The following is a 27,002-nucleotide window of genomic DNA, read 5'->3' on the forward strand; positions in this document are numbered from 1 at the left end:
TGACATCATCACCAAGGTTGTGAAAAAGCCCAATAACGAGCCGCTCATTGCAGTCAGGTGTGTTGTAACTGGGAGAGAATTAAACCCTGCAGGACAGGGGCCCTCCAGGACCGAGGTTGGAGACCCCCTACTTTAAATGTTGTCACCGCAAGGAATTGTGGGGCAACATGAGCTCGCCCCCTTTGTGAAAGGAAGCATCAGTGCTATCCTAGGATAAAGGAGGCTCTAAAGAAAGCAACAAGCCTCCTTTCCTTTGCTTATTGAGAATCCAGACATTTGTTATCATGGCCGCTACAGGAAACACTTCCAGGGTTCAGTGAGAGTCCATAGGAAAGGAGAGAGGAGGGACATTCCGGACGTGCCCAAAGGTTTTCATGAGCTCCAGTGTAGGAGAGGCAACACTTCCCGTTTCTCCACGCGGCCTCATTCTGCTCCTCCTTTCACTTCCCCGTCTGGACATGATCCACCCGACACCGCCACGCTGACCTCTTCCTCTTCCCTTTCACTTCAACCACAAAACACTTTCTCAGCCAAGAAGTCTCCCAGGACCTTTTGCTCTTCCTCCTCTCCCTGCGGTTACACATTTCTTCAATATTTCTTTGGAAAGCTTTAATCCATTTTCTACTAATTCTTGGTAAAGCACTGTTCACTGCCTGGTGTCTGAATGGTGCTTTATAAATAAATGAGCCTTGCCTTTTCTTTCCCCTCTTCCTGCTCCTCCTCCTCCTATTGATCTTTCTCCTCTTCCCTTCCCTCCTCCTCCTCCTCCTCCATTTCCAGGGAACTTCTAATCCTGTCCAGTTGTTGCTTGTTTTCTGACACCATTTGTTCAACTGTCAAAAGCAAGTACTTCTGTATTTGTTGTTGCTCCTTTGATTATTCATGTGCCTGCTCTTTCATCTCTCTCTTTGAACCCCACCCCACCCCCCCACCCCCTTCCTACTCCTGTTCCTTCATGCAACTGTAGATTAAGTGGAATTTGTTGTTTCTCTTGTTTATTGTTTATTTGTTTTAATCATCCAAATGTTTCTTTTCTTTCTTTTTATATATATTTTTCTGTTCAAAATAAAGATCCATACCTTACCACACCACACCATACCACACCATAGCATTAATTATTTACCATTGTGGTCAGTGTTGACCAGCTCGGTTGTTATCCTAATGAAGCCAGCGCTACTGGAGTGGGGCCTTTCCCAGAGGTCCTGGTCGTCCATGTGTTTCTGGAGAAAATACTGTGAACTCGTCCTGTGGATGTTTTTCTCTCCACGGTGCTTTGAAGCGTGTTTTCTCTGTAAGGCCATTTGGAGCGTCTGACGGCTGAGCAGGTCTGATCCGGCTCATCTGACTCACAGTTACGAGAATGCGGCCGCTTCATTTCCTGCCTCTCGGTAGAACGTGGATTTCACAACAGCATGGACTCCAGCTAAATGGACCCGTGGAGATTGAAGCCACGGGGAGGGAGTGAGAGTTGCGGGCAGTCGGTTACACACTCCAGTGTGATCCTCCTCCTCCTCCTCCTCCTCCTCTTCCTCCTCCTCACAGTCACACCTCCTGTCTCCAGCTTGTGGGAAGGCTTGAGAAATAATCTGCTGCAGGATGACTGAGTTCATGTTCACCACCTCAGGTCTCACCGCTCACTGAGTGTCAGGATGAATCCACGGAGGATTATCACGTTATTACTGCTCACGCTGACCTGCGAGGGCTCTCCACAAGAACAAGGGCACGGTGAGTACCGTGTGTGTGTGTGTGTGTGTGTGTGTGTGTGTGTGTGTCAGAACCCCAGTCTGATGCTCCCTGGGTGGAGTCTCCATGTTCTCCCTGAGCCTGAGCGCCTCCTGCTTCCTCGCAGCTGTAGGAGGAGAAATGAACCAGAGACGCCGCTGCACTCGAGTTATTTGATGTGACTCATGATGTGCAGACAGAAGGGGGCGCTGGCGTCTGGTTGTCATGAAGTTACTGTTAGCAGCAGTTCTACATTCTATGCAATTATACACACTTGGTAATGTTGGTAACAGTCACACGTGTGGTTTCTTTATTGTTGCTCCGTGCTGATTTTTAATAGACCTGGTGTGTTAATTCAATTAATTAATATATATATATATATATATATATATATATATATATATATATATATATATATATATATATATATAGAAACATTTCGCTTATTCTGGCTGATAATCTTAAATAATACACTGACCCTTATCTCACTCCTCATCCATGAAATACTGCTACTCATTTCCCATCAGTCATTTCAACACTTCTCATCTGCTTCCTGTGTGTGTCTGTGTGGGTGTGTGTGTGTGTGTAGTTGTAGTTGTGTAATTGTTATTTTTAAGTTGATTTTGATTTCCAAATACAAGACCACTCAATTTGGTCTTCAGATAATTAAATGGCACTGAAAGTTTACTCAAATAAGCTTAATGAATTCATTATTCTCAGAACAAACCTCCGTGTGAAAAGAATATCCAGTGACAAAACAAACAAAGATTGTTTTGAAACTTTCATCATCCCCTATAAAAACATAACATCTCTGTATTTAACCAATGTCATACATTTAGGACTTTAACCACACATCTGGGAGCATGCTATAAAAAATTACATGTTGACTTTAATTTAAAGAAATATGCAAACTCATTGCCTTACAACAACTAATTAATGTTAACTTAAATTACTTCTTGTGAGTTTGCAGTACTTAAAATAAACTGAAGAAATTAGATTATGCTAACTTATTTTTAGTTAATTTACTCAAAGAAAATGAAAGAATTTAGATTGTAGTAATGTGTTTATTTTGAGTTTGCAGTACTCAAATGAACTGAAAGCTTGTCTTTAGTTTCAGTCATTCATCATATTAAAGTCAACATAACAATAATCCATCAGTTTCATATAACACTTTTCTTGACACTCAAAGAAGCTTTACATTGCTTTATTCATTCCCTCCATACTGGGTGGTGTGAACTACGTATGTAGACACAGCTGCTCTGGGGCTGACTGACGGTTCTACCGACCAGCCATGAGAGACACAGTGAGGGATACAAGTAGATCTGTACATGTCTGAAAGCATGTACAAAAGATACTGGCCACTTGTTGTTGAGGAGGTTGTTCAGGAGGTGGTTGAGGAAGTTGTTGAGAAGGTTGTTCAGGAGGTTGTTCAGGAGGTTGTTAAGGAGGTTGTTAAGGAGGTTGTTCAGGAGGTTGTTAAGGAGGTTGTTCAGGAGGTTGTTAAGGAGGTGGTTAAGGAAGTTGTTGAGAAGGTTGTTCAGGAGGTTGTTCAGGAGGTTGTTCAGGAGGTTGTTCAGGAGGTGGTTGCTGAGAAGGTTGTTAAGGAGGTGGTTGTTGAGAAGGTTGTTAAGGAGGTGGTTAAGGAAGTTGTTAAGGAAGTTGTTGAGAAGGTTGTTCAGGAGGTTGTTAAGGAGGTGGTTGTTGAGAAGGTTGTTAAGGAGGTGGTTAAGGAAGTTGTTGAGGAGGTTGTTAAGGAGGTGGTTAAGGAAGTTGTTGAGAAGGTTGTTCAGGAGGTGGTTAAGGAAGTTGTTGAGGAGGTTGTTAAGGAAGTTGTTGAGGAGGTTGTTAAGGAAGTTGTTGAGGAGGTTGTTAAGGAGGTGGTTAAGGAAGTTGTTGAGAAGGTTGTTCAGGAGGTTGTTCAGGAGGTTGTTCAGGAGGTTGTTCAGGAGGTTGTTCAGGAGGTGGTTGCTGAGAAGGTTGTTAAGGAGGTGGTTGTTGAGAAGGTTGTTAAGGAGGTGGTTAAGGAAGTTGTTGAGGAGGTTGTTCAGGAGGTTGTTCAGGAGGTTGTTAAGGAGGTGGTTGTTGAGAAGGTTGTTAAGGAGGTGGTTAAGGAAGTTGTTGAGGAGGTTGTTAAGGAGGTGGTTAAGGAAGTTGTTGAGAAGGTTGTTCAGGAGGTGGTTAAGGAAGTTGTTGAGGAGGTTGTTAAGGAAGTTGTTGAGGAGGTTGTTAAGGAAGTTGTTGAGGAGGTTGTTAAGGAGGTGGTTAAGGAAGTTGTTGAGAAGGTTGTTCAGGAGGTTGTTCAGGAGGTTGTTCAGGAGGTTGTTCAGGAGGTGGTTGCTGAGAAGGTTGTTAAGGAGGTGGTTGTTGAGAAGGTTGTTAAGGAGGTGGTTAAGGAAGTTGTTGAGGAGGTTGTTCAGGAGGTTGTTCAGGAGGTTGTTAAGGAGGTGGTTGTTGAGAAGGTTGTTAAGGAGGTGGTTAAGGAAGTTGTTGAGGAGGTTGTTAAGGAGGTGGTTAAGGAAGTTGTTGAGAAGGTTGTTCAGGAGGTGGTTAAGGAAGTTGTTGAGGAGGTTGTTAAGGAAGTTGTTGAGGAGGTTGTTGAGGAGGTTGTTAAGGAAGTTGTTGAGGAGGTTGTTGAGGAGGTTGTTAAGGAAGTTGTTGAGGAGGTTGTTGAGGAGGTTGTTCAGGAGGTTGTTAAGGAGGTGGTTAAGGAAGTTGTTGAGGAGGTTGTTGAGGAGGTTGTTGAGGAGCTGGTTGTTGTTCAGGAGGTTGTTGAGGAGCTCACTGTGTTGATCCAGAGTTCACCTCCACGTCACTTATCAGGTTTTATTATAACTAGAATATTTTTTTTTCTCTTTTTTCATGAAATGATGCAATAATACTCAAGTATCTGTGGCATTAAATGATTGAAATTAACTGACTGTTTAAAAGAAGCATAGAAGAATGTTTAGATGTTTAATGTTCAGCGATTAAATCAGGATTTTATCCTTCAGTTTCTCTGGAAGCATCACTTTGTGAGCCGGAATAGACGCATCCTGCTCTGGTCTATTAGATGTTCATTAGTCAGATATTACTTGGTTTATTATTTGTTAATGTGTTGGAGACGCCCACAAGGCAGCTTCTAGAGATTCATGCACACACAACAAAACAATGAACTGTTCTGAGTTCAGTTCAATACATGACAAACAAAGAAAACTACACTTTTGTAATAAATTTGTACACAAAGGATTAGGAAATGTTTGCTCGCTGCTGCTGAAGCTAATGTCCTGTGGTCTTTCTGTCCAGGAGTTTCACAGTGTGACCCTCACAATGTGAGTCTTTCCGGTTCTGATCAGACGCTGCTGCTCACGTGGGACGATGCGATCTCGTGTTCTTCATCACAAGATGTGTTGGTCTATGAGCTGGAGGTCCTGGTGGCCGACCGGACAGTGCATTATGTAAGAGGTGTTCACAGTGGGTGACGGACAATCGACGTGTGTCTGCGACCCAGCTGGTTCTGACCGCATCTCTTTGGTTTCAGGACAAAGTCTCAGTGACCCCGGACATAATGGGACAGCCTCACTCCTGGAACTGGACGTCTCATTTGTCTTTCAACTGTGCGTCTCATTCAGTAAGGCTTCGTTCCCGCTTCAACAACCAGACCGGCCCGTGGAAGCAGGAGCAGATTGTTCCAGGTGTCCATCCAGCTCCAGTCCACTCAACTCGGCGTGTGACGGGAAACTCATAAATGTTGTTCCTCCGCAGGAACCCAGAAGCTGAGGATAAAACGAGTCTTCCCTCGAGACAGAGTGTTCGAGGCTGGCAGCAGGGCCACATTTTGTTGCGTGGTGCCGGAGGGTCAACGTTTCGACCGCATGTATCTGAGCGGCTACAAAGGGGCTGAGATGAACGCTTCGAGGATCAGCGAGCGGACGTACAGCCTGACGCTGCTCCTCGAGCAGCCCTCAGAGGTCTGCGTCGACGTCAAGTGCAAAACAAATGTCACTTCCTACGGAGCGTGTACATTTATTGGCTGTAAGTACGACCCAGCTCTGGGCTTCAGTGACTTCATATCAATACCAAGTGCTGACAGGGCTTGTTCTTGGCCTGATTTAGACCCACCTGATGATCGGGATCTCCAGTGTGAAACACGGGATCTGAAGTCAGTGGAGTGTAGCTGGACAGTCGGAAGACCAACACACCTTTCTCTCAAGAGCCAAACGCACTATCAGCTGCTCGGGAGGTATAACTGCAGTGCATAACCGCAACGGTGTACGACTGGGAACGTGTCCAGGGTGTACTCATGACTCAAGGAGTGAGCAACACAGACAAACACCTGTCAGTTGGATGCATCCGGTGAAATAAAATTCAAGGCAATGAAGTAATGAGTGGGTGAGAGTAGATGGATCCATCTTCTTTACTTCTAAACAGTGGCGCCGCCGGCCGGAATCCTGTACGCACTGTGCATACAATCTTTTTTGAAGGTGCGAAAAAAATCCCATTTTGAAGGGCTGTTTGTTTTTGTCTCTACCTGATGCGTCGTCACCATTACGGGTCGGGATACTTTCATCTGTGTTTCTGAACGTTGTACATGGACTAGATCAAGGGTCTCCAACCTGGGTCGTCGAGGGCCCCTGTCCTGCAGGGTTTAGTTCTCTCCTAGTTCCACACCCCTGATTGCAATGAGGGGCTCATTATTGGGCTTTTTCAGAACCTTGGTGATGACATCGTCATTAGATTCAGGTGTGCTGAGGCAGAGAGAGACTAAAAGATACAGGACAGAGTTGGAGACCCCTGGACTAGATCATTTCTAGTTAACCGTGGGCCTGACTGTTCACTATTTATGTTTTCATGGCTGATGCCTCTTAAATGTTCTGTTTTTTCTTTCTCAGGCCTTGTCGACCTGCATCAACAGGAAGATGCTCACAAGCGATACAGTTTGGAGCTGAAGAGAGGAACTGGACCTTGAAAGCACAGAACAAGCTTGGATCGGTTGAGCTCCGTGACCGTGCCGACCTGACCAAAAGAGGTACTTCGTCATATCAACCCAGCCAGAGCTTTGTCTGCTGAAACGTTCACGTACAGCTGAGGGTTGTGCTCTGTCCTTCAGTTCACATGTTTGCGCCGGACGCACTGACAGCTTCAACTGTCAACTCCAGAAGCATCAGCTTGACGTGGACGTGGACTGTGGCTCAGTACCACGACCTTAATATAACCTGCCAGACACACATTCATCATTCTGAAACAAACACCATGGTGAGTGGATGAGGGAAGGACGAGACGCTCCAGTTCCTCTATGAATAAAACTCACTTTATTTTTCTTCTGTATTGTTTTCCAAGGTTGAAAGCTCCGGAATAGGCCTTAAGGTTGTACTTTTAAGTGACCTGATCCCTCACTGGACGTACAGTGTGACGGTACGATGTGCGACTGCACGGCACTTCTGGAGGTGGGGGGACTGGAGCAAAAGCTTGATCTTTCAAACTCTGGGCGACGGTAAGTGTTACGCAGGAACAGACAGGTGTTTTATGCATATGAGAGCTTTACAGAGGGTGTTGTTCTGTTCATACTACAGTTCCAGAGGCTCTTGATGTGTGGATGCAGATGAAGGAAAACCAGACACTTGTGATTTGGAAAGTGAGTCACTAACCTTCATGTTGGTCATGGTTATAATGGTTATTAAAGCACATTCATTACACTACATTAATTAAAGTACAGTCATTATAGTACATCTAATAAAGAACATCCCAGAGAGACAGATATTCACACACGTACACATTCAAACCTCAGATCAAGCGAGAATAATCTCAGATGTTTACTGGAAGAAAATAGAATGGAACTCTACAAATGGTTCAACTTGTAGACAGATGGACTTTATTTGAATTATCTTCTACTGAAAAACAATGAATTCATTGACAGGTCGGGGATTCTGGGTTCATTTTTAGCTCTGGATGGTGTCACTCTGAGATTATGACATAAACAGGAATGGTCATGTCGCTACTGAGTTTCAAACAAAACATCAAGAAGCTGCAAAGTTACAGTTTTAGTTCCAGTTCAAAGCAAATCAATTCTTCATAAAGTTTTGTTTCTTATGTGGTTTGGTTCAGCGGGAACTGAGTTAAACTTTTGGTGAGAAGATGAACAGACTGCTACTATTTTGCCATCAAACAAAACCATTTCCATACTTTGTCAGCAGCATGTGTCTGAGTACTGAAGTACTGATGTTTTCTGTGCAGAAGCTGCTGGCCCACCAGAGCCACGGAGACATTATTGACTACGAAGTGACCTGGACTAGAAGTGGAGAGAAAGACCAGCAGGTCAAAGTGTCCAACGGCACTGAGAACGTCACACTGAGCCTGAGCCCCGGCGAGGAGCACATCGTGACAGTCACCGCCAGAAACAAACATGGAAGCTCTCCTCCTTCGACCGTCATCGTCCCCAGTATCAGTCCAGGTGGGACGCCTCACATACCTTGAACTGGTGTAGTTCTGCCAAATGGGGCTGAAACAACAGGGGCTCGTCTTGACATGCAGTGGTTTCCTCAATGTTAATGCCTCAATCTGATCGAAGATCAGTTTATCAGCATTCAAATACTTGAACTCTTTACATTGTTTAAACTCTAAAATGTCTTTTTTTTTTTTTTAAACGTTTGCATTAACTGGTAAAATAGTCTTTATGAGGAAATCCCTTTGCAGTTTAACTTCTTTTTTCTTTCTTTATATCTGATTTATATCTTTATTGAAAGGATTCGAAGTACTTGACAAAAAAAAACGTGGAACATTGGAATCATAATAAGCATTATTATGAAAGAAGTGATAAATTCTGTTAATACAATAAATATCGCTCATTCCATGTTTTCTTCACTGAACTTTTAGCATGACGACTGTTAATAGAAAAAAAATGCATCACAAACGTATCAGTGGAGAGATACGTTATTTTGAATATTGCAGTATTTTAAAAAGAACATGTGATTTAAATGATCTGGATTAGGGATGCACCAATACCACTTTTTTTTTTTTAAGTACTAGTATCAGTACTAACCTTTAGCTACTTGCTGATACTGAGTACCAATATGAGTACTCATTTAATGACATCATGTACAAGTACAGTATTGGACTCAATATGTGATACTGGAATCAGTATCGATGCTTCTCTAATTTGTGTGATACTGCACATGTTAATGTTGTAATCTAAATTAGTACAAATAAGTATCAATATGTTTCATAACTTTCTAATTTCTTCTTTTTTTCTGAACCAATTAACGGGTTAACGACAGATGACAATGATATTAGTGCTACTTATGTCTGTTTTTTTAGAATTAGTGTAAATAATAAATTATGAGGACACTTCTGCGCCAGATTAATGATTTTATAATTTTATTTTATTGAAAACGTGATCAGATTTGATAAACATGTGAGTCCATATTTAGTCACAGCACCCATGAAACAAGTGCGGAAGGACACAGTGGAGGCGTGTTGGAAATAATACACCCCATGATGAGACTTTATAGCCTCTCATAGATCTACAGTGAGGAATTTAGACCCATGGTTAACTTGTAAATTGTGTAATACGTACAATGATGGTTAGCTTTACAATTTCTTCATATATGGTTCATTAAATTGTTATTTTGAGCTTTAAAAAAAGACATATGACCATTGAAATAACATCGCATTTCAATTTTCCAAGTATTTTAGTGAAGAGTTCCAGAGTTACAGGAGGTCAGTGTAAACGAACATGTAAAAATGAGTGATTCCCTGAGGTGCTGGTGGTGCTTGTTGACAGGCAGAGCTGCAGTGAACACTTCCTGGGTCTCTGGCAGCGGCGGGGGCTTCAGCCTGTCCTGGCCTGCCTCTCCTGCAGCCAGCTGTGGCTACACGGTGGACTGGAGCGCTGCCTCTGGCGCTGGCACTGTAGACTGGCTCAGAGTTCCTCCCGACCAGACCAGTGTCAGCATCGTCTCAGGCAAGCCCTCGGCTTTCCCTCATTAAAGACGGTAAGACGGTTTGAACAGAGCCTCACATTTTCTGTGTTGTCCCACAGGAAGCTTCAGAGACGGGTGGAGGTATTTATTGTCGGTGTATGGCTGCACTGACGGAGCTCCTGAGCTGCTGCAGAGGAACGAGGGTTACGTCAGAGAGACAAGTGAGATTCTCTGAAACGATTGTGTTTCATGTGGGAAAACTTGGATCGTGGTTCTGCAGGTTTCTTCCTGCCCGGGGGACTTTCCACGGTTGCTTATGCTTGCTCATGGAATTTGTTGGGTTTCTCTCTGTGAAAAGCACCAAGGGAAGACTGTGTTGTATTTTGGCACTTCAGAATCGAATCAAATCAAATCGAATATCTCTGTGTTTTCCAGTAATAGAAGATGATTTGTTCAAATCGCTGAAATTTCAAGAGCAAGGCTCAGATGTGGAGATTTCCTGGGACCCCTTACCTCTGAGAGAGCTCACTGCCTCCATCCAGGGCTACAATCTGTACTACCAGGACCACAAAAGCTCTCCTCACACTGTGAGCACAGGTGAGACCAGACTATAGCAGGTGAGACCAGACTATAACAGGTGAGACTATAGCAGGTGAGACCAGACTATAACAGGTGAGACCAGACTATAACAGGTGAGACTATAGCAGGTGAGACCAGACTATAGCAGGTGAGACCAGACTATAACAGGTGAGACCAGACTATAACAGGTGAGACCAGACTATAGCAGGTGAGACCAGACTATAACAGGTGAGACCAGACTATAGCAGGTGAGACTATAGCAGGTGAGACCAGACTATAGCAGGTGAGACCAGACTATAGCAGGTTCCTTCTTCAGATACAATATTCTCGCCACCAGCGATGAAGCTTCCACCACGGTACTTTGCAGACATTACTTTGAGATCAACTCAGCAAAAGGTGTCAAAAGCAGCAGTGTCTGCTGGGCACTCTGTGTGGTAAGTAAACTTTTACCCACTGCAAAAAAAAGTCACACCTCAAATCTGAGCGAATGGCAAGGAAAGTGAAACTCGGTGAGAGGAGAATTGTAGTTTTATTTCCTCCCGATCCATAAAGACCTGCACCCGTCAATCAATCATTGAGGTTTTATTTCTCTACGCACCCTGCGGGGCGTCTAGTCTGTACAGCTTGTGACGCCGTCTGTTCCTTCACCCTCTCCGTCTTCAGACGATCCTCACGCCACCAGTCTGACGGTCAAAAACCTGAGAAAAGCGTCGTACACCTTCACCGTGACCGCGGTCACCGCCCTGGGAGAATGTGGCAACGCATCCATCACAGCCACCCTGAACTCACAGCGTAAGGTGGCTTCCTCCTGTCAGAGTGTGTGTTTGTGATGCTCAGCTTGTTTCACCCCCCCCCCCCCGGTGTGTGTCCGCTCCCTCCAGCTGATGACGTGCTGTGGTCAGTCTTCGTCACCTTCGGGGCGGTGTTCGTCCTCCTGTCCGTCACCACGGTGATCTGCTACAGGCAGTGGGCATGGTGAGAACTCCACCACACACACACACACACACACACACACACACGGTCGGCGTACAGTACGATCACCGGGTGACGGGTGCATTTTGTGCGTTCTCGCCCCGCCAGCATCAAACAGAAGGTGTATCCCCCGATCCCGAAGCCGGTGTTCACTGAGAAGTTCGCGGCACCGGTGAGTTCCTCGCGGCCTTTAGTTCCGGTTTGTTCCCTTCGGGTAAAACGAGCGGTGGACCGCAGTTTCTCTTCTCTCCTCCACTCTGGGCGTCATCACTGTCTGCTGGTCTGTCACTATTTCACTGAACTCCTCTCCACCAGAGGAGCAGCCACATTAGCATTAGCGTTAGCCTGGATCAATAGCATATATGATAGATGAGCAGCACTGAACAAAGATTACTGAGCTCATTAGGAACCTTTTTTTTTTTTTAAAGGATATCATGAAGTAACAACAAAACAACTATATTTAAGCTATGCCTGATTGGAGAAACTGGAAGAAAAGAAGATCTCGCTACAAGAACCACCTTAAATTTAACCTCTGATACAGAAACGAGGATATAACACCAAAAAGCCAAAACATCAAAAACCCATCCTGACGAAAAACACATAAAACATAATGAAGAAAGAGAAGAAAACCTTCTGTACAGAGAGAACAAGGACGACAAAAAAATAAAAACAAACTTGAAAGAATCGACTCTTTAATTAGAGACGTTTCAAAGTAAAAATGACAGGATGAAAGATAATTCAGCCAGTCAGTAGCTGCTGCTTCTCAGTATCTTTACATTTCGTCAATAACTACAAACGTCCAGATTCTCTTCTTACTGCTTCATGTGATGTGTCAAAGTCAATTTACAGATAAAGTACAACTTTTTCTCCCTGAACTTTGTTCAGTTTTTGTCACGTGAGCTCAGATTGAGCTGACGACAGTAATATGACGATATCTCCCGACCACGGCACTGAGGAACGGTCCTCCCTCTGACTGTTTGTGACTGGTTGTCTTCCAGAGTCAGTATTTGGTGACGGATAAGTGTCTCCACACCGAGGCAGATATCCTGGATGTCCCTGAGCTGCTTTACAATCCCGGGGAGCCACAGAGCGACGGCGTGACCTCGGAGGACCTCCAGAAGGCTTTGACGCCAACTCTCTCCAGCGACGACGCCCTCCGGCCCCCTGGCGTACCCTCCACCGTCACCTCGCGGGACATCTCCAACCCGTCCTACAACCTGGCGCTGCAGACGGACGCTGAGCCCGGCTGGGGTCCCGAGGGTCAGACGGAGACAGGAAGTCCCGAGGGCTACCGGCCGCAGAGCAGGAATGAGGAGCTCCCGCACAGCCGCATGTCCCTCGTCTCGGCCTACGTCTCTCTGCCGTCCTCCTCCCAGTGGAGCAGAGAGCTTTGACGTACGGCTCAGCCCTTCAAGTACACAGACTTGTGTGACGAGAATTCATCAAACGCAACATTACTTTTCATCGGTGTAAGACTTTTTATTTTTTTTTGCATGGGTTACCACTAACAGTCCAAAAACATTGTGTGTGAGGTTAATTGTTGACCCTGGGTGTGTCAGTGTGATGGACTGGAAGTCTGTGTTAATAAAGTATTCCGTCTGTGGCTGTGTGTTAAACGTTAGTCATTTATGTGCCGAGGTGGAACAGGTATTTAACCTTGTCTCCGTCTGGCAAAAACATAGAAACATGGGTCCTTCATTAACTGACCTCAGTTCATGAAATCTAAGCTTAAAATGTGTCTTTTTCCTTTTTGGGGAAAGTGACTTGAGGACATGTCAAAACATAATGATCTCCTCGTGGCTTCAGACAAAGGACTGGTCTCTGTTCTGGTCCTGTTAGATCTCAGTGCTGCTTTTGATACTATTGATCACAACATCCTATTACAGAGGCTGGAACATCACCGGGCTTAAAGGTACGGCACTAAACTGGTTCCAATCATATTTATCAGACAGGTTCCACTTCGTTCATGTTCACGATAACCCCTCAGTCCAGACTGAGGTAAAACATGGAGCTCCACAGGGTTCTGTATTAAGACCTAAACGTTTCACATTATACACTCCATTAACCTCCATTGTTATGCAGATGATATACACAGCTAATATGCACTCAGATGAACTTGATTTTTTTTTTTTTAATGCATAGTGAAGTTTGCAATGAGTATAGTGACCAGTAGAGGGAGCCATCACTTCATTGTTTATGGGAAGACTGGCGCTGTCCCACGCGTCCCCCCCCCCCCGGCTCCTGGTGAAATAAACATATTGTTTACAATTACAAGACCGTTTTTAAAAGAGCCTTGCTGGTATTTACCTTCATGAAAGTTGAATTTCTGTTAATAAAGACCGATTCAAGTGTGGCTTCAATCTTTGACTCTTTGTGTCCCTTTTATGTCTGAGGTTTGAAGTCACTGTAAACATGAGTCCTGGCCTTGATTCTCTGGGCTGTGATCCCCTCTGTCCTCTCAGTGTGATGTCATCACCACTGTTTGCTGGGATCACGTCACGTTGGCTGATGACTTTCAGATGTGTGAGTCTGTATCCTTACATTCCAGTGGATTGAGGCGGAGGGAGGCCGGCTTCACGCTGGTCACCACCCAGAGCTTCCCTCAGGCGACTTGCTTCTTTTAATTAAAACCTTGCTTCACTAATTATCCTGGAGACAAATTGGATTGGTTGGACTGTTTGAGTCACGACATTGAGACAAGAAGGAGTCCACTTCAGAACGATCGTGAACCTATGACGTAAAAGACCCGTTTCTGAAATGAGTAGAGCTGAACGTGGATGTTTCATTTAAGGAGGTTGACACAGTTTCTACTTTTAAGGTGAGGTTGAGGGTTTCTATGGAATAAAGCCGAGTTAAGCGCAGGTTTAGTTACCCTGGGCCTTTTTCTGGTGAAGCTGCTGTAGGTTTAGACTGCTGGAGGACTCAATCTCCTTGTTTCATTATTACATGTCACCAACCTCTCGCTCTACCCCCCCCCCCCCCCCCCCCACCTCTCTCTCAACACATAAAAGTACAAAAATACTGACTTTCATATAATTGTGATAGCGTAAGAATGACACATTGTACAATTACACACTACATAGAATTATAATTAAGTAACTGCTCTGAAACCAAGAAGGAGGATGGGAAGCATGACGTGACAGGAAGAGAAAGGGAAAAGTGTAAAAGTCACAGTCACACCTGCTGTAAAGTCCCACTGTGGTTCCAAGTTACCTGAGGTCTGAGCCCCCATGACACACAACCACAAACAGAGACCCGGGCTACTATGATCCAGGAGATCCTGGTACTAAATTACATGGAGTGATGACTTTCAGCAGAGAGTAACAAATACTTGACTATACACAATAATAACAATATCAATAACACAAGCAACTCGCTCTCTCTACCCCTCTCTCTCTACCTCTCTCTCTCTCTCTCTCTCTCTCGCTCTCTCTCTCTCTCTCTCTCTCTCTCTCTCTCTCTCTCTCTCTCTCTCTCTCTCTCTGACTCAGTCTGTTTCAGATCTTCCTCCCTCAGCATCCCTCGCCTCTCTGTGAGTATTCTCTGTCACCTAATCTGGTTTATTGTCGGTGTTTGTCTCCGGTCAGTGTCTGTGGATCAGTGTCGGTTCCCTCCGGATGTCTCGTTGATCACTGATGGTTGATGAATGTCGGTGAGTCTCTGTCTCGTTTCATCCGAGACTGTGGCTCTTTTCCTCGGATGCTCCGGAACTTCACACGGTCATAGAGAAGAGTATTTTTTTTATTATTATTCGTATTATTAGTATTATTAACACAGAAATGGAATTCCCTGACACCGAACAAGAGTCTGCGGTGAACTAGTCCTGGATGTAGGGCTACGTCTTACTGGATTACATTATTACTCAGTATTGTAACTGGAGCGCTGAGCTGATTTCTCCCATAACTACTGACAATATAATCTCTCACCTGTTTCAATGCGTTTCTCTTTTCACCGGAATGAAACGTCCACTGCTTCTTCAATGTGGAAACTACCACAGATTATATAGAGTGGAATTTTTAAAGCAATTAAATATTTTTTTTTTTTAATCGAAGCAGTTTGGGGCATCGATAGATATGAATAACTTTAATCAGGAATAATTGTTGGAAGTCGTCGCGGTGCGTAGCTGTCAGTACCTGCTGTGTACCACCAGAGGGCGCATGCAGGTGCCCTGACCTCTGGATGGATGGATGGATGGATGGATGGATGGATGGGTGGATGGATGGGTGGATGGATGGGTGGATGGATGGATGCAACATTTGTTTAGGGTTTCTGGGTTCTTTTTGATTGGAGTTTCACAAATCAAAGGATTCCTACAGCTTTGCTTTGGTGCAGTAAATCCACCTTTAGTCAACCCCTCAATATCTTTTTTTTAACAGCGTGAATTGGGAGACCTGAGGAGCCAAAACAACTTTCCGTTCATTATTCCAGTGCTAATGTCTCACTCCCTATTCTTCAGTGATTCTGGCAGTAAAACAAAAATTGATGCTCTGCTCCGACATGAGTTCTGCGCTTCCCTCCTCTGTGATGCGTCTGGCAGCTAAAAACACCCGTGTTCCAGTCCGGTTCAGTACTTTTTTAGACTTCAGAAGCTGTTATATATACGTCTATATCCTCACTCTGTCATGTCCTGCTCATTTCCTCCGGCGTACCTGTGCCAGTTCAAAGGAAAAAAGTCCGATTTTCAGTGGGAGTGACTGTCGTGTCTAGTTTATTTACTGCAGAGCCAGACAGTAAATCGAGAAACACTGTTACACAGAGCATTTCTCATCCTTCTGCACATTCAAAGGAAGAAGAAAAAGGGGAAATTCTACACAGAAATTCTAAGAGAAACTAAGGTCTATATATAGAGGAACTGTTTTCTGGGCCAGGCGATTATCATCATTTGTTTTATACCTGTATTTTCTTTCTTCTTCTTTTTTTTTGGTGGTTGCTTCATTAAACTCTACAGTGTACGGACCAAAACATTAGGACCGGCGCTCAGTGTCATTGTCACTTCCATCTGTAACCTCAACACTAAATCTATACTCAATGAAAACCTCTCTGATAAACATGAAATTCCTCCAGACAAGCAGAATTGAATGAGATTGTATTTGCTGGTTTGGACTAGAAAAAAAAAAGAAAAAAAAAATCAATGAACTTGTGATATTTTTCAGCAGGTTTTCTCCCAGAACTTCCAGTGAGCTCATTTATCAGCCCAGCGGGACGCCGACGACTGAACTGCATCCCAATATGTGAGCTTGGCAGAAGGTCACCTAAATATGAATATTTAACAGTAATTCAAGCTGCCGGCGGGAGATTTCCTCTGTTAATAGAGAACTCTGCTTCTAAAGTTACATTTCAGTCAAACAAAAAAATTTGTCACAGTGGCCCTGGGGCCACAGGTTGTAGACCCCTGGATTAGTTTGTAGTGTTTCATGGACATTTAACCTCAAATGGAAAATAATCTGCTCCACATCAGGTTTCTTCTGTTTTCAATTCTGACTTCAATTCCAGAAATTGGACAAAAAGGTCAGAACTCTCTTTGTACTTTTTTGGTGGCTTTATTTTTTTACCCACAAAGAGCAAAATGCATCAAACAGTTGTTATTTTAAACAAAGTGAGTGACCAGCCTGCAGGCTGAACAGGATTCAGAGTTACTTTATATTAATCCCTCGGGGGGGAAATTCTTTGACGCGGCTCCACACAGAATGAAACGGATAACGAGAGTTAAATAAGTAATATGAAGTTAACTGCCTATTATATAAAGTTCTCTGCCTCCTCAACAAATGGAGACCCTGCTTTTAAAGGGCTTCAGTTGGAGCATCGTAACTTCAAACCACCACCTCACACCGTCAGTGACATCATGACTGGTGCCTTTCAACATGTTGCCCATCAACACTTGTTTGGGGATTAATTCATTTAATAATGAGGCCAAATGAAGAAAAAAATACAACCTAAAGTGAAAGTATCCTTAGTTTTGTGAAGCTCTGGTTTATGGTCACCTTTTATGTGTATTTATAATTACCATGAGTGTTTCAGGTATATACTGTAAGTATATACACCCAACAACCTCCAAATGTCACTGAACTGTTAAAATAAGTTTGTTTTGAGCGGATTTTATCTCTTTGAGTTTTAAGAATGAACTATTTCTAAATATCCATTAACTCTCTCCATGTTCATTATATTTATCTTTGTACATTTTCTAGGATTTGTGTTTAGGGGAACGAACACTTCTAACATAAATCCTTAGTCAAAAATCATGTGTGAAAGTGTTCAGCTTCTGGTTTATAGCAGCATTTGGAGTTATTATAATAATAATAACAATAATAATCCCATTATAATCTTCCTGCGTCTCATGGACTGATGTCACTTATGCAACAAGTGTCGTTTTCGGCATGAGGACGACTCACCAAGCAGCCGGCGGCACAAACGTCAACAATACTTGAGGGAAGAGAGAGAAAGATGCACGTTTTCTAGTTTGTCAGTTAGAGATGACAATACTGAGGTTGGTTTTACACCTTGTGCTGGTGACAAAGTGTCACCTCACGTTTCAAATTGAACATTTTTCAAAGTGGGAATGCTCTTGAGAGGGTGATGTTACATTATGCAGCGTCGTTCTGACGTGAAGCCTGAACTGCGGTATGAAGGATAACGTGTCAGTCGACGCTGGTCTGCAGACCCACAAGTCAGGGAGTGTCGAAAAACCTGAATGCAGAAGGTCCCACCTCACTTTTGTTGTTTACGCCACAACATTTTCCAATGAAAATTGAGAACTTTTGTGTTTTCGGAATCAGTTTATTACCCGACAACGGTGCTTGGGCAACTATTTGAAGATGGAAGTTTTTGAAAATACTCAGTGGAAACAGGTGGGAAAACACAACTTTTCTGACATGCTGCTATAAATATGTCATTAATTAATTAGAAAAAAAGCTATTCATTTGATGTAAAATCATATATAATGATTTCACTAGTCCGGTGTTACACTGGTTCAAGAATTAATCTTATATGTCAAACTCACCGTCAGACTCAGTGGGCGGGGCTAACGCTGTCATCAAACCCACTGCCTTGGTCTGAAGAGTTTCAAAAACGTGATGGCTGCATGACCGCAAGATCTGCAGGGACTTTACAAGTCTTTTCCTGAGATGAGCTACAAAAATAAAAACCTGAATGGCTTAGAATGAATTCTACAGTTTTAAAACACGTTGCTGGAGGACCTGCAGGAACTTTGAAGGGAGTCGGTGAGAGAAGAGGGTTTTTTTTTGCAGCTACAGAACTGCAAAAGAAACTTGTGTGTTGGTTCCAATAGAGCGAAGCGCCAACCTTTGGGGTGGTTGTTCCTGTAAAATCAGCAATTCTTGGGGTGGAAACCCGAACCGTACCGGACCATACCACTCCATCCCTACACTTTTTGTGCGGTGGAAACGGGGCTGATTTCAGCTGCTCCTTCAAACACTGCGAGCACCTGGGGGGGGGGGGCTTGGGTGGGCTGCAGCGCCCCCTAGGATAGCCAAACCACCCCCATAGCACCCCAGAGAAATGTGATTTTTTTTAATTTATTTTTTTTAAGTAGTTTATTTAAATTCTTTTTTTTTTTTATATGTGTGATGATTACAATTTGTTGCCTGGTTAATGAATAAATACACCAGTAAAACATGGATTTATGTTTTTTTTTTTTTTTTTTAACTAAAAAGCAGTGTGATGTGATTCAGCCAATCGCTGCAGCCCATGTATAAACCTTTGAACTTACAACTTCCTGTTATTACCAGCACATTTTTCCTGGTGACTGCGTAACGTCCTAATAGTGATGAAACATGGAGCACTTTTTGCAAACACCCCCCCCCCCCAAAAAAAAGTGGCAAAATTACTGATACCTTCTCTCTAAACCACAACAACTGAGGCGTTTTATTGTGACGTCTCATGGTGAGTGATGATTATTTCCTGTTAGAAAATAAACTCGACATCCCTGAATTCTCCAGAACCATCACTGAAACATTGAGCTCCCCATAGCACCCGCAAAAAATCAATATCCGCCGCCACATCTGTTTAGTAGAGTGTTATTATTGACTATTTGTACAACAATCAACTGATGTAAACTGGTTTGTTGCTCCATGGTTCCTTTATATACACTCATTTGCACATTTCCAGGCACACAGAGTTTAACCAGAACGGCAGCCCTGGTTAGAGCAGTTGAATTCGTTATTGGGCTTTTTCCCAACCTTGGTGATGATATCATCACTAGATTCAGGTCTGCTGAAGCAGGGGGGGGAGTAAAACCTGGAGTACAGGGGCCCTCGAGGACCGGAGTTGGAGACTCCTGGATTAGAAGAATGTTTCTGGGCTTTTGGAGGATGTTTTTGTTCTTGTTCTGGACTTGTTCCAAGTCTGTTTATCTCCATGAGGGTTTATCTGTTGTAATGAGGTTAATAATAATAGTCACGTCTGACAGAACTGCAGAAACATGAATTTATGGAGCGCACATCTGCTCTATATGAAGTCAAAGAAGAGCAGTGAGGAATAATAGAGTGAAAGTGAGTTGATCACAGTGGCAGTGTTGCTTTCAGCCTGGTTGGTTTTCATAGCGGTGCTCATGACGTCACACACCGAGCTGCTCGGCTCCTCTCTGAGCAGAACACACTACAGGGTCATTTTCTCCAATCTCTCCTTCCAACACCTTCCAAGTAGATCAGACCCGACAAAATCCCCCTTTACACTCCCCACACCACAGGAAAATCAGACACCGACAATCTGGCCTGTGCTCCTGATGATCGGGAGATCAGGACTAAAATCGGGCCGATTTTCCCGTAGTGTGTTCCGGCCTTAAGTACCAGCAGGTCAACTCCAGAGACGACTTATCAGGCTTTTTTTAACTGTTGGATCTTTGGTGCTTTCACCACTTCATCAGTGTTTTTCTTCTGACAGACATGTTTCTTTTCCTGCAGGGGTTCCTCTTCTTCTTCTTCTTCTCTTCATCCCTCGGGTGTCAACGTCAGTGGAACATTTTAATCCACTCTGATATTCAGGTTAATCTGATTATGAAGATTTTCTCTGAGGTTGCTCTTCGTCAATGACAGGAAAGATGGAGACTCCATTCTACCACGACGACTCGCCGGCCGTTTCCGGCTTCAGCCAGATCGCTGAGTACGAGCGCTACCCGGGGAACAAGATGCTGATGAGTAAGAAGGCCATGGCGATGGCAAGCGGCCATCACTTCTCCGGTGGCGTGACAGGGGGGAGGGGAGGGAACCCCAACCTGGGGCTGGGAGTCAACGGCTCCCTGATGGTGTCTGCCGCCGCGTCCTCGGCGTCTGCGGACATGAACCTGCTGAAGCTGGCGTCTCCTGATCTGGAACACTTGATCATCCAGTCCAACCAGGGCCTGGTCACCACAAGCCCGGTACCCAACCCCACCAACCCCTTCATCTACCGCGGCCAGGCCACCAACGAGCAGGAGGGGTTCGCCGACGGCTTCGTTAAAGCTCTGGCAGACCTTCACAAACAGAACCAGCTGGTGGGTGGGGGGCCCATGTCCCCGCCTTCGTCCTCCAGTGTCTCCCTGCAGGCGTCCTACCAGAGGAGCTTGATGTCCGGCGGAGACATGCCCGTCTACACCAACCTCAACAGTTACAACCCGGGTCAGATGCCCTACCCCGGAGGGCACATGGCTTACGGCGGAGGGTCGGGCCACGGGGGCGGTGGAGCCCCTCATTCTCACCCTCGAAGCCTGGACGCACCTCAAACCGTCCCCGACGTCCCCCACCCGCCCGGCGACCCCACCTCTCCTCCATCCTTGTCCCCAATTGACCTGGAGACTCAAGAGAGGATCAAGGCAGAGCGCAAGAAGCTCCGCAACCGGATTGCTGCGTCGAAGTGCCGCAAAAGGAAGCTGGAGCGCATCTCCAGGCTGGAGGAGAAGGTGAAGGTCCTCAAGAGCCAGAACTCAGACCTGGCGTCCACCGCCGCCATGCTGCGGGAGCAGGTCGCTCAGCTCAAACAGAAGGTCATGAGTCACGTCACCAATGGCTGCCAGATTACCGTCAACTCCGCAGGCGCCAACAAGTCTGGAGGAGGAGGAGCGGGAGGAAGAGGAGGAAGAGGCAGCGAGGACTCCAGCTGCTGAGTCAAGGGACACGAAGAGAACTGAGGTGACGCAGTAAGCCGAGGGGCTGACGAACTCCTGGATCCGACCAGTGGACGTTCAAACAGTCCCTGTCAATCATCACCGCCCGGAGGAGGCGGGGCTTACCGGAGCGCCGGGGCCAGAGCAGCGAGGGATCCCTACAGGAGTGTGTTTCTGTTTGGACCGCTCCAGATCTCACGGTAACTCCAGAAACACAATTGTTCCGGTATCCCCAACACGTTCACTGAACAGAGAACAAATCTTTCTACAAGTTTCTGGGACTAAAGACGTTTTACTTCTTCCTCTTTGAGTTGCTAGTTGCTGTTGCACAAACAGTGGAGAGGATTTTAAACCTCTCTTTTTTTTTTCTTAATTTCTAAATCCGTGATCATCAGAATTGAACTTGTAGAAAACATAAGAGCAATTATTTATGACCAGGTATGAAAGTGACGACTGTTACTGTTGTTTTCTCATCAGAATTGAGACGATTTAGAATTTTGAAGGAGATGATTTGACTTTTTCTTACAAATCCAGTGAGTGCTTCATTGGAGAGGTCTCAACAGTGATCAGATTCCTGATTTCATCAAATCTTAACTTTACTTTGATTGAAGTTTCTCTTTGCGTGATTTTACTTTGCTAACAACACCTTCTGCAACAGTATTTGAGATTTGTTTCAGTGTTTAATGTTCACATTGTTGTGACTCTACTCTTGGTTCAGGGCTGTCACCGACACTAACTTTTAAAGCTCTGATTTCAGCTCGTTTAATAGAAAAGACACGTTAGTATCTGATTTTTTATTATTTTTGAGGTTTGAATCTCTCTGTGGTAGCTTTTAGAAGTGGGACACAATCTGAAGCTTTTTGAAGGATTTATTTTATTCTTTCATTGTCGGACTGACTGTTTTATTAAAAATACATGAAATATGATTCAAGTTTGATGAAGAGAAAATGTTTTTTTTAAACAAGGCTAATTTTAAATAATTTTATATCCTCGTTACAAGCATTGTTGTGCAGACGATGTATTGATACTGTTGTTATTTGTTCATTATTTTGTTCATACAGGTAAATAGTGTGCTGTGATTGTTCAAAGTCCATTAAAGGAGTCATCAACTGGAAATCACGCTTCCTTGTTAGAATATGTAAATTGGTGTTGGACCTCAGTTGAAACTTGCCACAAAATGATTTTGACAGTTTTTTTTTGTTTGGGCTCTTTGTTCAAACCACAATCACCCACTAGGGGGCGCACCCCAAAACTGGTCATTTTAATTGCGCTCCTGTGCGGTCGTCAACACAGGAGGCTAATATCATAAACCCACCTCTGTTAGATTTAGAGGTTAGCCGCTAGCCGCTAGCTGCTAGCTGCTAGCTGCTAAAGGGACTGGTATAAACGTTGAACCTGGTGTGATTTACAAATGACCCTGTATTTCATTTTACATCTCCGGGGTGTGTTGCTCTGCGGTGTGGATGTTTGTGAAGGGCTCCACAATAATTTTTTATTTTTTATTTTATTTTCCATGTAAGCAAAGGACTGCTAAGGCTATCGCTATACTATCGCCATGATATACAATTCCTGCAGTTCCAACCAACATGCGCCTAAAATTCATAGCAGTCAAAATCTTGCATGAGAGGAAGTTACAGTGTGAAAAAGAGATGTTTGATTTTATTATTTTCCTAATAAATTTTAAGAATTGATTTAAAGAGCTTGGATATGTGAGAATACAGATGACGACTCCTTTTAAGCCAGAAAGTGTCCCAATTTAAAAAAAAACAAGGAAAATTCAATGAAATCCTGAAAGTTTGTGTTTGATAACCTGGATGGCGACTTTGACTCTTTCAACCTTGCGAAACCTTTGTTGCATTGATTTCATGCTTCTAAAAGGCAGAAAGGGAAATCCAGAACTGCCTCCTCAGAGTATTTATTAAACTTGTTCCAGTTTTTTACTGTATATACATAGAAGAAGAAGAAAAACTGGAAGAAGTTCCCAACGTGCCGATCAGATGTACGTGTAAAACAGGTCATGAAGTTTGGCGCTCGTCATAGAGGAGGTGCAGGTCTGTAGGGAGGTACAAACATCGGGAGCAGTGTTCGTAGGTTTTATGTTTAGGTGCCAATCTGAGAATTGCCGTCGATGAACTTCTGGCTGTTTCGTGGTCCTGATGGAGCTCCACTCAGAGAACCAAGACATGAAGAAGGAATTCTGCTGCAGCTTATTACAACTTTAAATACGAATGAGAACTTTTCAGTTTCTGTATCTTTATGTTTGAGTTTGTATCAGATAATAATCACAATATATGCGAAATGATGGTGGATAAAACCTCCGACATTAAAATAACACAAACACATGCATATGCAACTCATTTTATATTACAAAAAACATTGACATGACTTTAGATGTAGATGGAGATCAACCACAGCTTTTAGATGAATATGTCAGAGCAGGTTAGAAATCGATAGAAAAGTGTTTTGGAACCAGTTCGGTAACATCGCTGGGTATAAAAGGAACAGGATGATCACAACAGACAAAGATGGTCCAGGAAAACAACATTTTTATCGCAAAACTACCCAAACCTCCCAGATGGTGATAGATCATGAGTCTGTTACATTTGATCATTTCCACAAGATGTGTCAAATGTGTTGTTTTGAACATCTCCCATGTTGTAGATCTCCTTTCTTCGAAACACGGATTCATGGCGGGGCGTCAAACTCATCTCAGGAGCCATAAACGGTTACGCCCACTTGTTCCCTTTGTTCTAGTGCAAAGACGTATAAAGTATCAGTAGTTTACATCGAGTTGAGTGTGTTTTTTTACAACACCTAAACAATTTATGAAGCGCAATTCCATCATGGTGGCATTTCATGGAGGCCTCCTGATGTAAATGTACAAATGTTCTCACAGTGCGTCTTTATGCTGATGACGCTTCACTAATATCTGTCAGCTCTCAGTATCTTGACTTTATTATAGAAGCACCAAAACCCACAGAACACCAATTAACAAAAGTACCTACCTTCATCAATATTTTAGTTGGGATTTTGCCTCTTTTATAAAGTCATCCTGCAGGTCAGATCAGACAGTGTGGCGGCCCCTTGTGTCTGTCCAGCAGTGTGTTTGACGCCCGTGTTCTATATGAGCCTTGTCAACCGTCACGCCCTGTTTCTGTTCACATTTTTATCATTTTCTGAAGAGAAGAGGATCATTTCCATTGATCCTCCAGTTAATAATTCAGCGTGCTTATTTCTGTTTCCTAAGGTTCTTGTGGTTTTAGTGTGTTGTACAACTGAAACACTCATATGAAGCTCACAATAAAAATGACGATCTAAAGGAAAAGTTAGTTTGTGCTGAAGAAGAAACTTCTCGTACGTATTGTGTCGAAACAAATATTTATTTTTTTGAACCTGAATGAGGCTTATAAAGCATTTCCTGAGTCTATTTTTGTACAAATGTAGAAAAGTTGATGTTCAAACTTTATGGATTTGAGTGTTTGTTTACTCTGTGTCTTATTTATGATGAGGGTCTGTTTTGAGTTCTGCTGTGTTCTCGTGTTTCTGTAAATATACCAGTAGTGACACTCAAACTGGGGTCAGTTCTGTTCTTTTTGACTTCCTCACACACTTCCTGTCTCTTCTTTTCTCACCTTTTTCCAATCTTTTGGAAGTAATAGAAAAACGAAAAACAACTGACACAGGTTTACTGTTTCATGACCATGTTAATCCTTCTAACTTCTTATTGTCCTTTGGCCCCGCCCCCTCATTGAAAGAGCATTTGTCCAGGTTGTGCTCTTAAATAGATAAAAATATATATAAATACAAATATATGTTAAAAAAAACATAATTAAATCAAGAAAGAAACAAATGAGCTGACGGAATATTTGTTAGTTACAGTGAGATTATGGTTCCATTTAAAGGTTTATATTGTACATTTTTTTCAACAATTCCACATCATTGTCAGAGGTATTGTATTTCCCCAAATCCAGGCCTTGGTCCTGAACTTCATGGAGTCTAAAAGTCCATCTAGTGAGCTCTACTGACAACAGGCTGTCTCTGTGTCTGTGTCCATACGTGCTCCAGACTCAGTCTGTCACAGAGAAGATCTGTGTCGCCATATTGGGTAACTGGATTAGGGTTCAATTTTTCTCCATGGAGGGTCAAAGAGAGTATCCACGGCCAGAGGGAGCGCTCGTTTCCCTGCATGATGACATGATGGGAAAACCTCTGGTTGGCCTGTAGGAGCACACGTTCACTAAAAAGTGAAGCAAGTGATGGAGAGGACAGACCAGGTCCCATATAATGCCAAAGCGACTTTGTAGGAGTTTTCTAACAGTAGAATGTGTCCTTAAAAACGTTTTGAATTATTTTTGTGTAATTGAGTTGCCATGACATGTGTATTTTATTAAGTTTATAATTTCTTCAATTACATTTGTAAAAGATCTTAAAAAATTTTAATAAGCCTTGAAGTAGCCCTTAATTGTTCTTAACACTGAAACACTAAATTTCAAAGTACCTCTGGATTAATATCCTGAACATATATTCATTTATTTATTATTTAAATAATAGTGAGAACCTGTTATTTCTCTCTGAGAAATGTTCTTATCCTTTCAAAATAGCTCCTCACATCTGGACGAGGGCCTTTGAGAACAAGTGGTGAGGCTAAAGTGGAACCCTGTGGAACCCTGTGGAACCCCGCCGGTCATCCCTGGTGAATTCTGTCGTCGACGTTAATGAAATGTGGCTGTTTTCACTTAAACTGTGACAAAGTGTATCAGGAAGAATGTTCCTAATGTAGATGCACAAACGTTTCCATGTTGACTGATGCTAGATACGATTATCAGAGCTTTCCAGATTTTCGGTTTAGTTTTCTGCATCCTCACTTGGTGTGTTTCACCACTTGTGCACAAGCCAATAGCTTCTGGCTGGTAGTTGGCAAAAGTCAACAAGATATGGTTTTCATTTCTATAATGTTGCTGCTGTTTTTTTTTTTGTTTTTAATTGTTTTTACTGAAATTCATTTCTGCTTCTCCAAATCCTGTTGAGCTTCATCAGTGAAGCCAAACAGCAACAGGATGACTCTTCCAGCAGCTTCCCAGGCCTCCTCCCCTGACGTGTCCTCTGACGGCAGGTGAAGCTGCAGGCTGCACTGAAACGGGAGTGTGGACGTCCACACAGCTATCTATTCATCCTCCGAGGGTTTTACTTGTTGAACTCCTCCGTGAGTCACCAGGATGAAGTGATTTCTCCTCTCGGTGAATCACGGCGGAGCAACCAGAGCGGCCAGGCTTCACACTCCGTGATCATCATGAGGACGAGCTTCATCCATCACTCTTAGTCACACAGTCATTACCCCATCAGGACTTCTGTGTTGACGCACTTCATATCAGCTGGCATGTTTTTGTTGTTGTTGTTGTTGCTGTTGTTGTTTCTCAGATGCTTTCAGGAGCAGGATGATTAGAATGAGGAGCAGCGATGGTGAGTTTCGTGAGACGCTGACAGACTGCTGAGGCTGCTGGTGTGTCAGCGTCAGTCCAGAGGAGCTCCAGGGTCTCATCATGTGAGCTCCTCCGGAGAGTCACCTCACTCAGTGGAGGGCGAAACCCAACTGAGTCACGTTTGTTAATGACGGTCTTTATGAAAGTCCTCGAAGGATACACCGCTGTCAGCAACACACACACACACACACACACACACACACACACTGCAGTCCTCTTTTCAAATTTCAAGTCAACCTGGCTGGACGTTCAGCTCTG

The 27,002-nt window shown here is 43.7% G+C and overlaps 2 protein-coding genes across 3 annotated transcripts; both read left to right on the forward strand.

The window, feature by feature from the left end:
- Positions 1-3,013: 3,013 nt before the first annotated feature.
- Positions 3,014-12,664, forward strand: LOC308140479 (leukemia inhibitory factor receptor-like; the record flags this gene model as incomplete). The annotated part of the gene is made up of 17 exons (XM_080510294.1): positions 3,014-3,025; positions 5,055-5,156; positions 5,240-5,393; positions 5,464-5,733; positions 5,815-5,952; positions 6,614-6,727; positions 6,809-6,954; positions 7,039-7,192; positions 7,272-7,333; positions 7,933-8,149; positions 9,479-9,658; positions 9,737-9,838; positions 10,053-10,214; positions 10,860-10,988; positions 11,078-11,171; positions 11,277-11,340; positions 12,167-12,664. The coding sequence occupies 17 exons, from the start codon at positions 3,014-3,016 to the stop codon at positions 12,560-12,562; spliced, it is 2,496 nt and encodes an 831-aa protein (XP_080366420.1). The 3' UTR covers positions 12,563-12,664.
- Positions 12,665-14,668: 2,004 nt separating this feature from the next.
- Positions 14,669-24,823, forward strand: june (JunE proto-oncogene, AP-1 transcription factor subunit). 2 transcript variants are annotated; one of them, XM_080509571.1, is made up of 2 exons: positions 14,669-14,700; positions 20,087-24,823. In XM_080509571.1, the coding sequence occupies exon 2, from the start codon at positions 20,212-20,214 to the stop codon at positions 21,262-21,264; it is 1,053 nt and encodes a 350-aa protein (XP_080365697.1). In that variant the 5' UTR covers positions 14,669-14,700; positions 20,087-20,211; the 3' UTR covers positions 21,265-24,823. The 2 variants fall into 2 exon arrangements, with proteins under 2 accessions (XP_080365697.1, XP_080365698.1); XM_080509572.1 differs by lacking the exon at positions 14,669-14,700 and having other exon boundaries at positions 20,107-20,132; positions 20,219-24,823.
- Positions 24,824-27,002: the final 2,179 nt, after the last annotated feature.

The sequence above is a fragment of the Blennius ocellaris genome (genome assembly GCF_963422515.1).
Source record: "Blennius ocellaris genome assembly, chromosome: 15".
In the NCBI taxonomy this organism is placed as follows: domain Eukaryota; kingdom Metazoa; phylum Chordata; class Actinopteri; order Blenniiformes; family Blenniidae; genus Blennius; species Blennius ocellaris.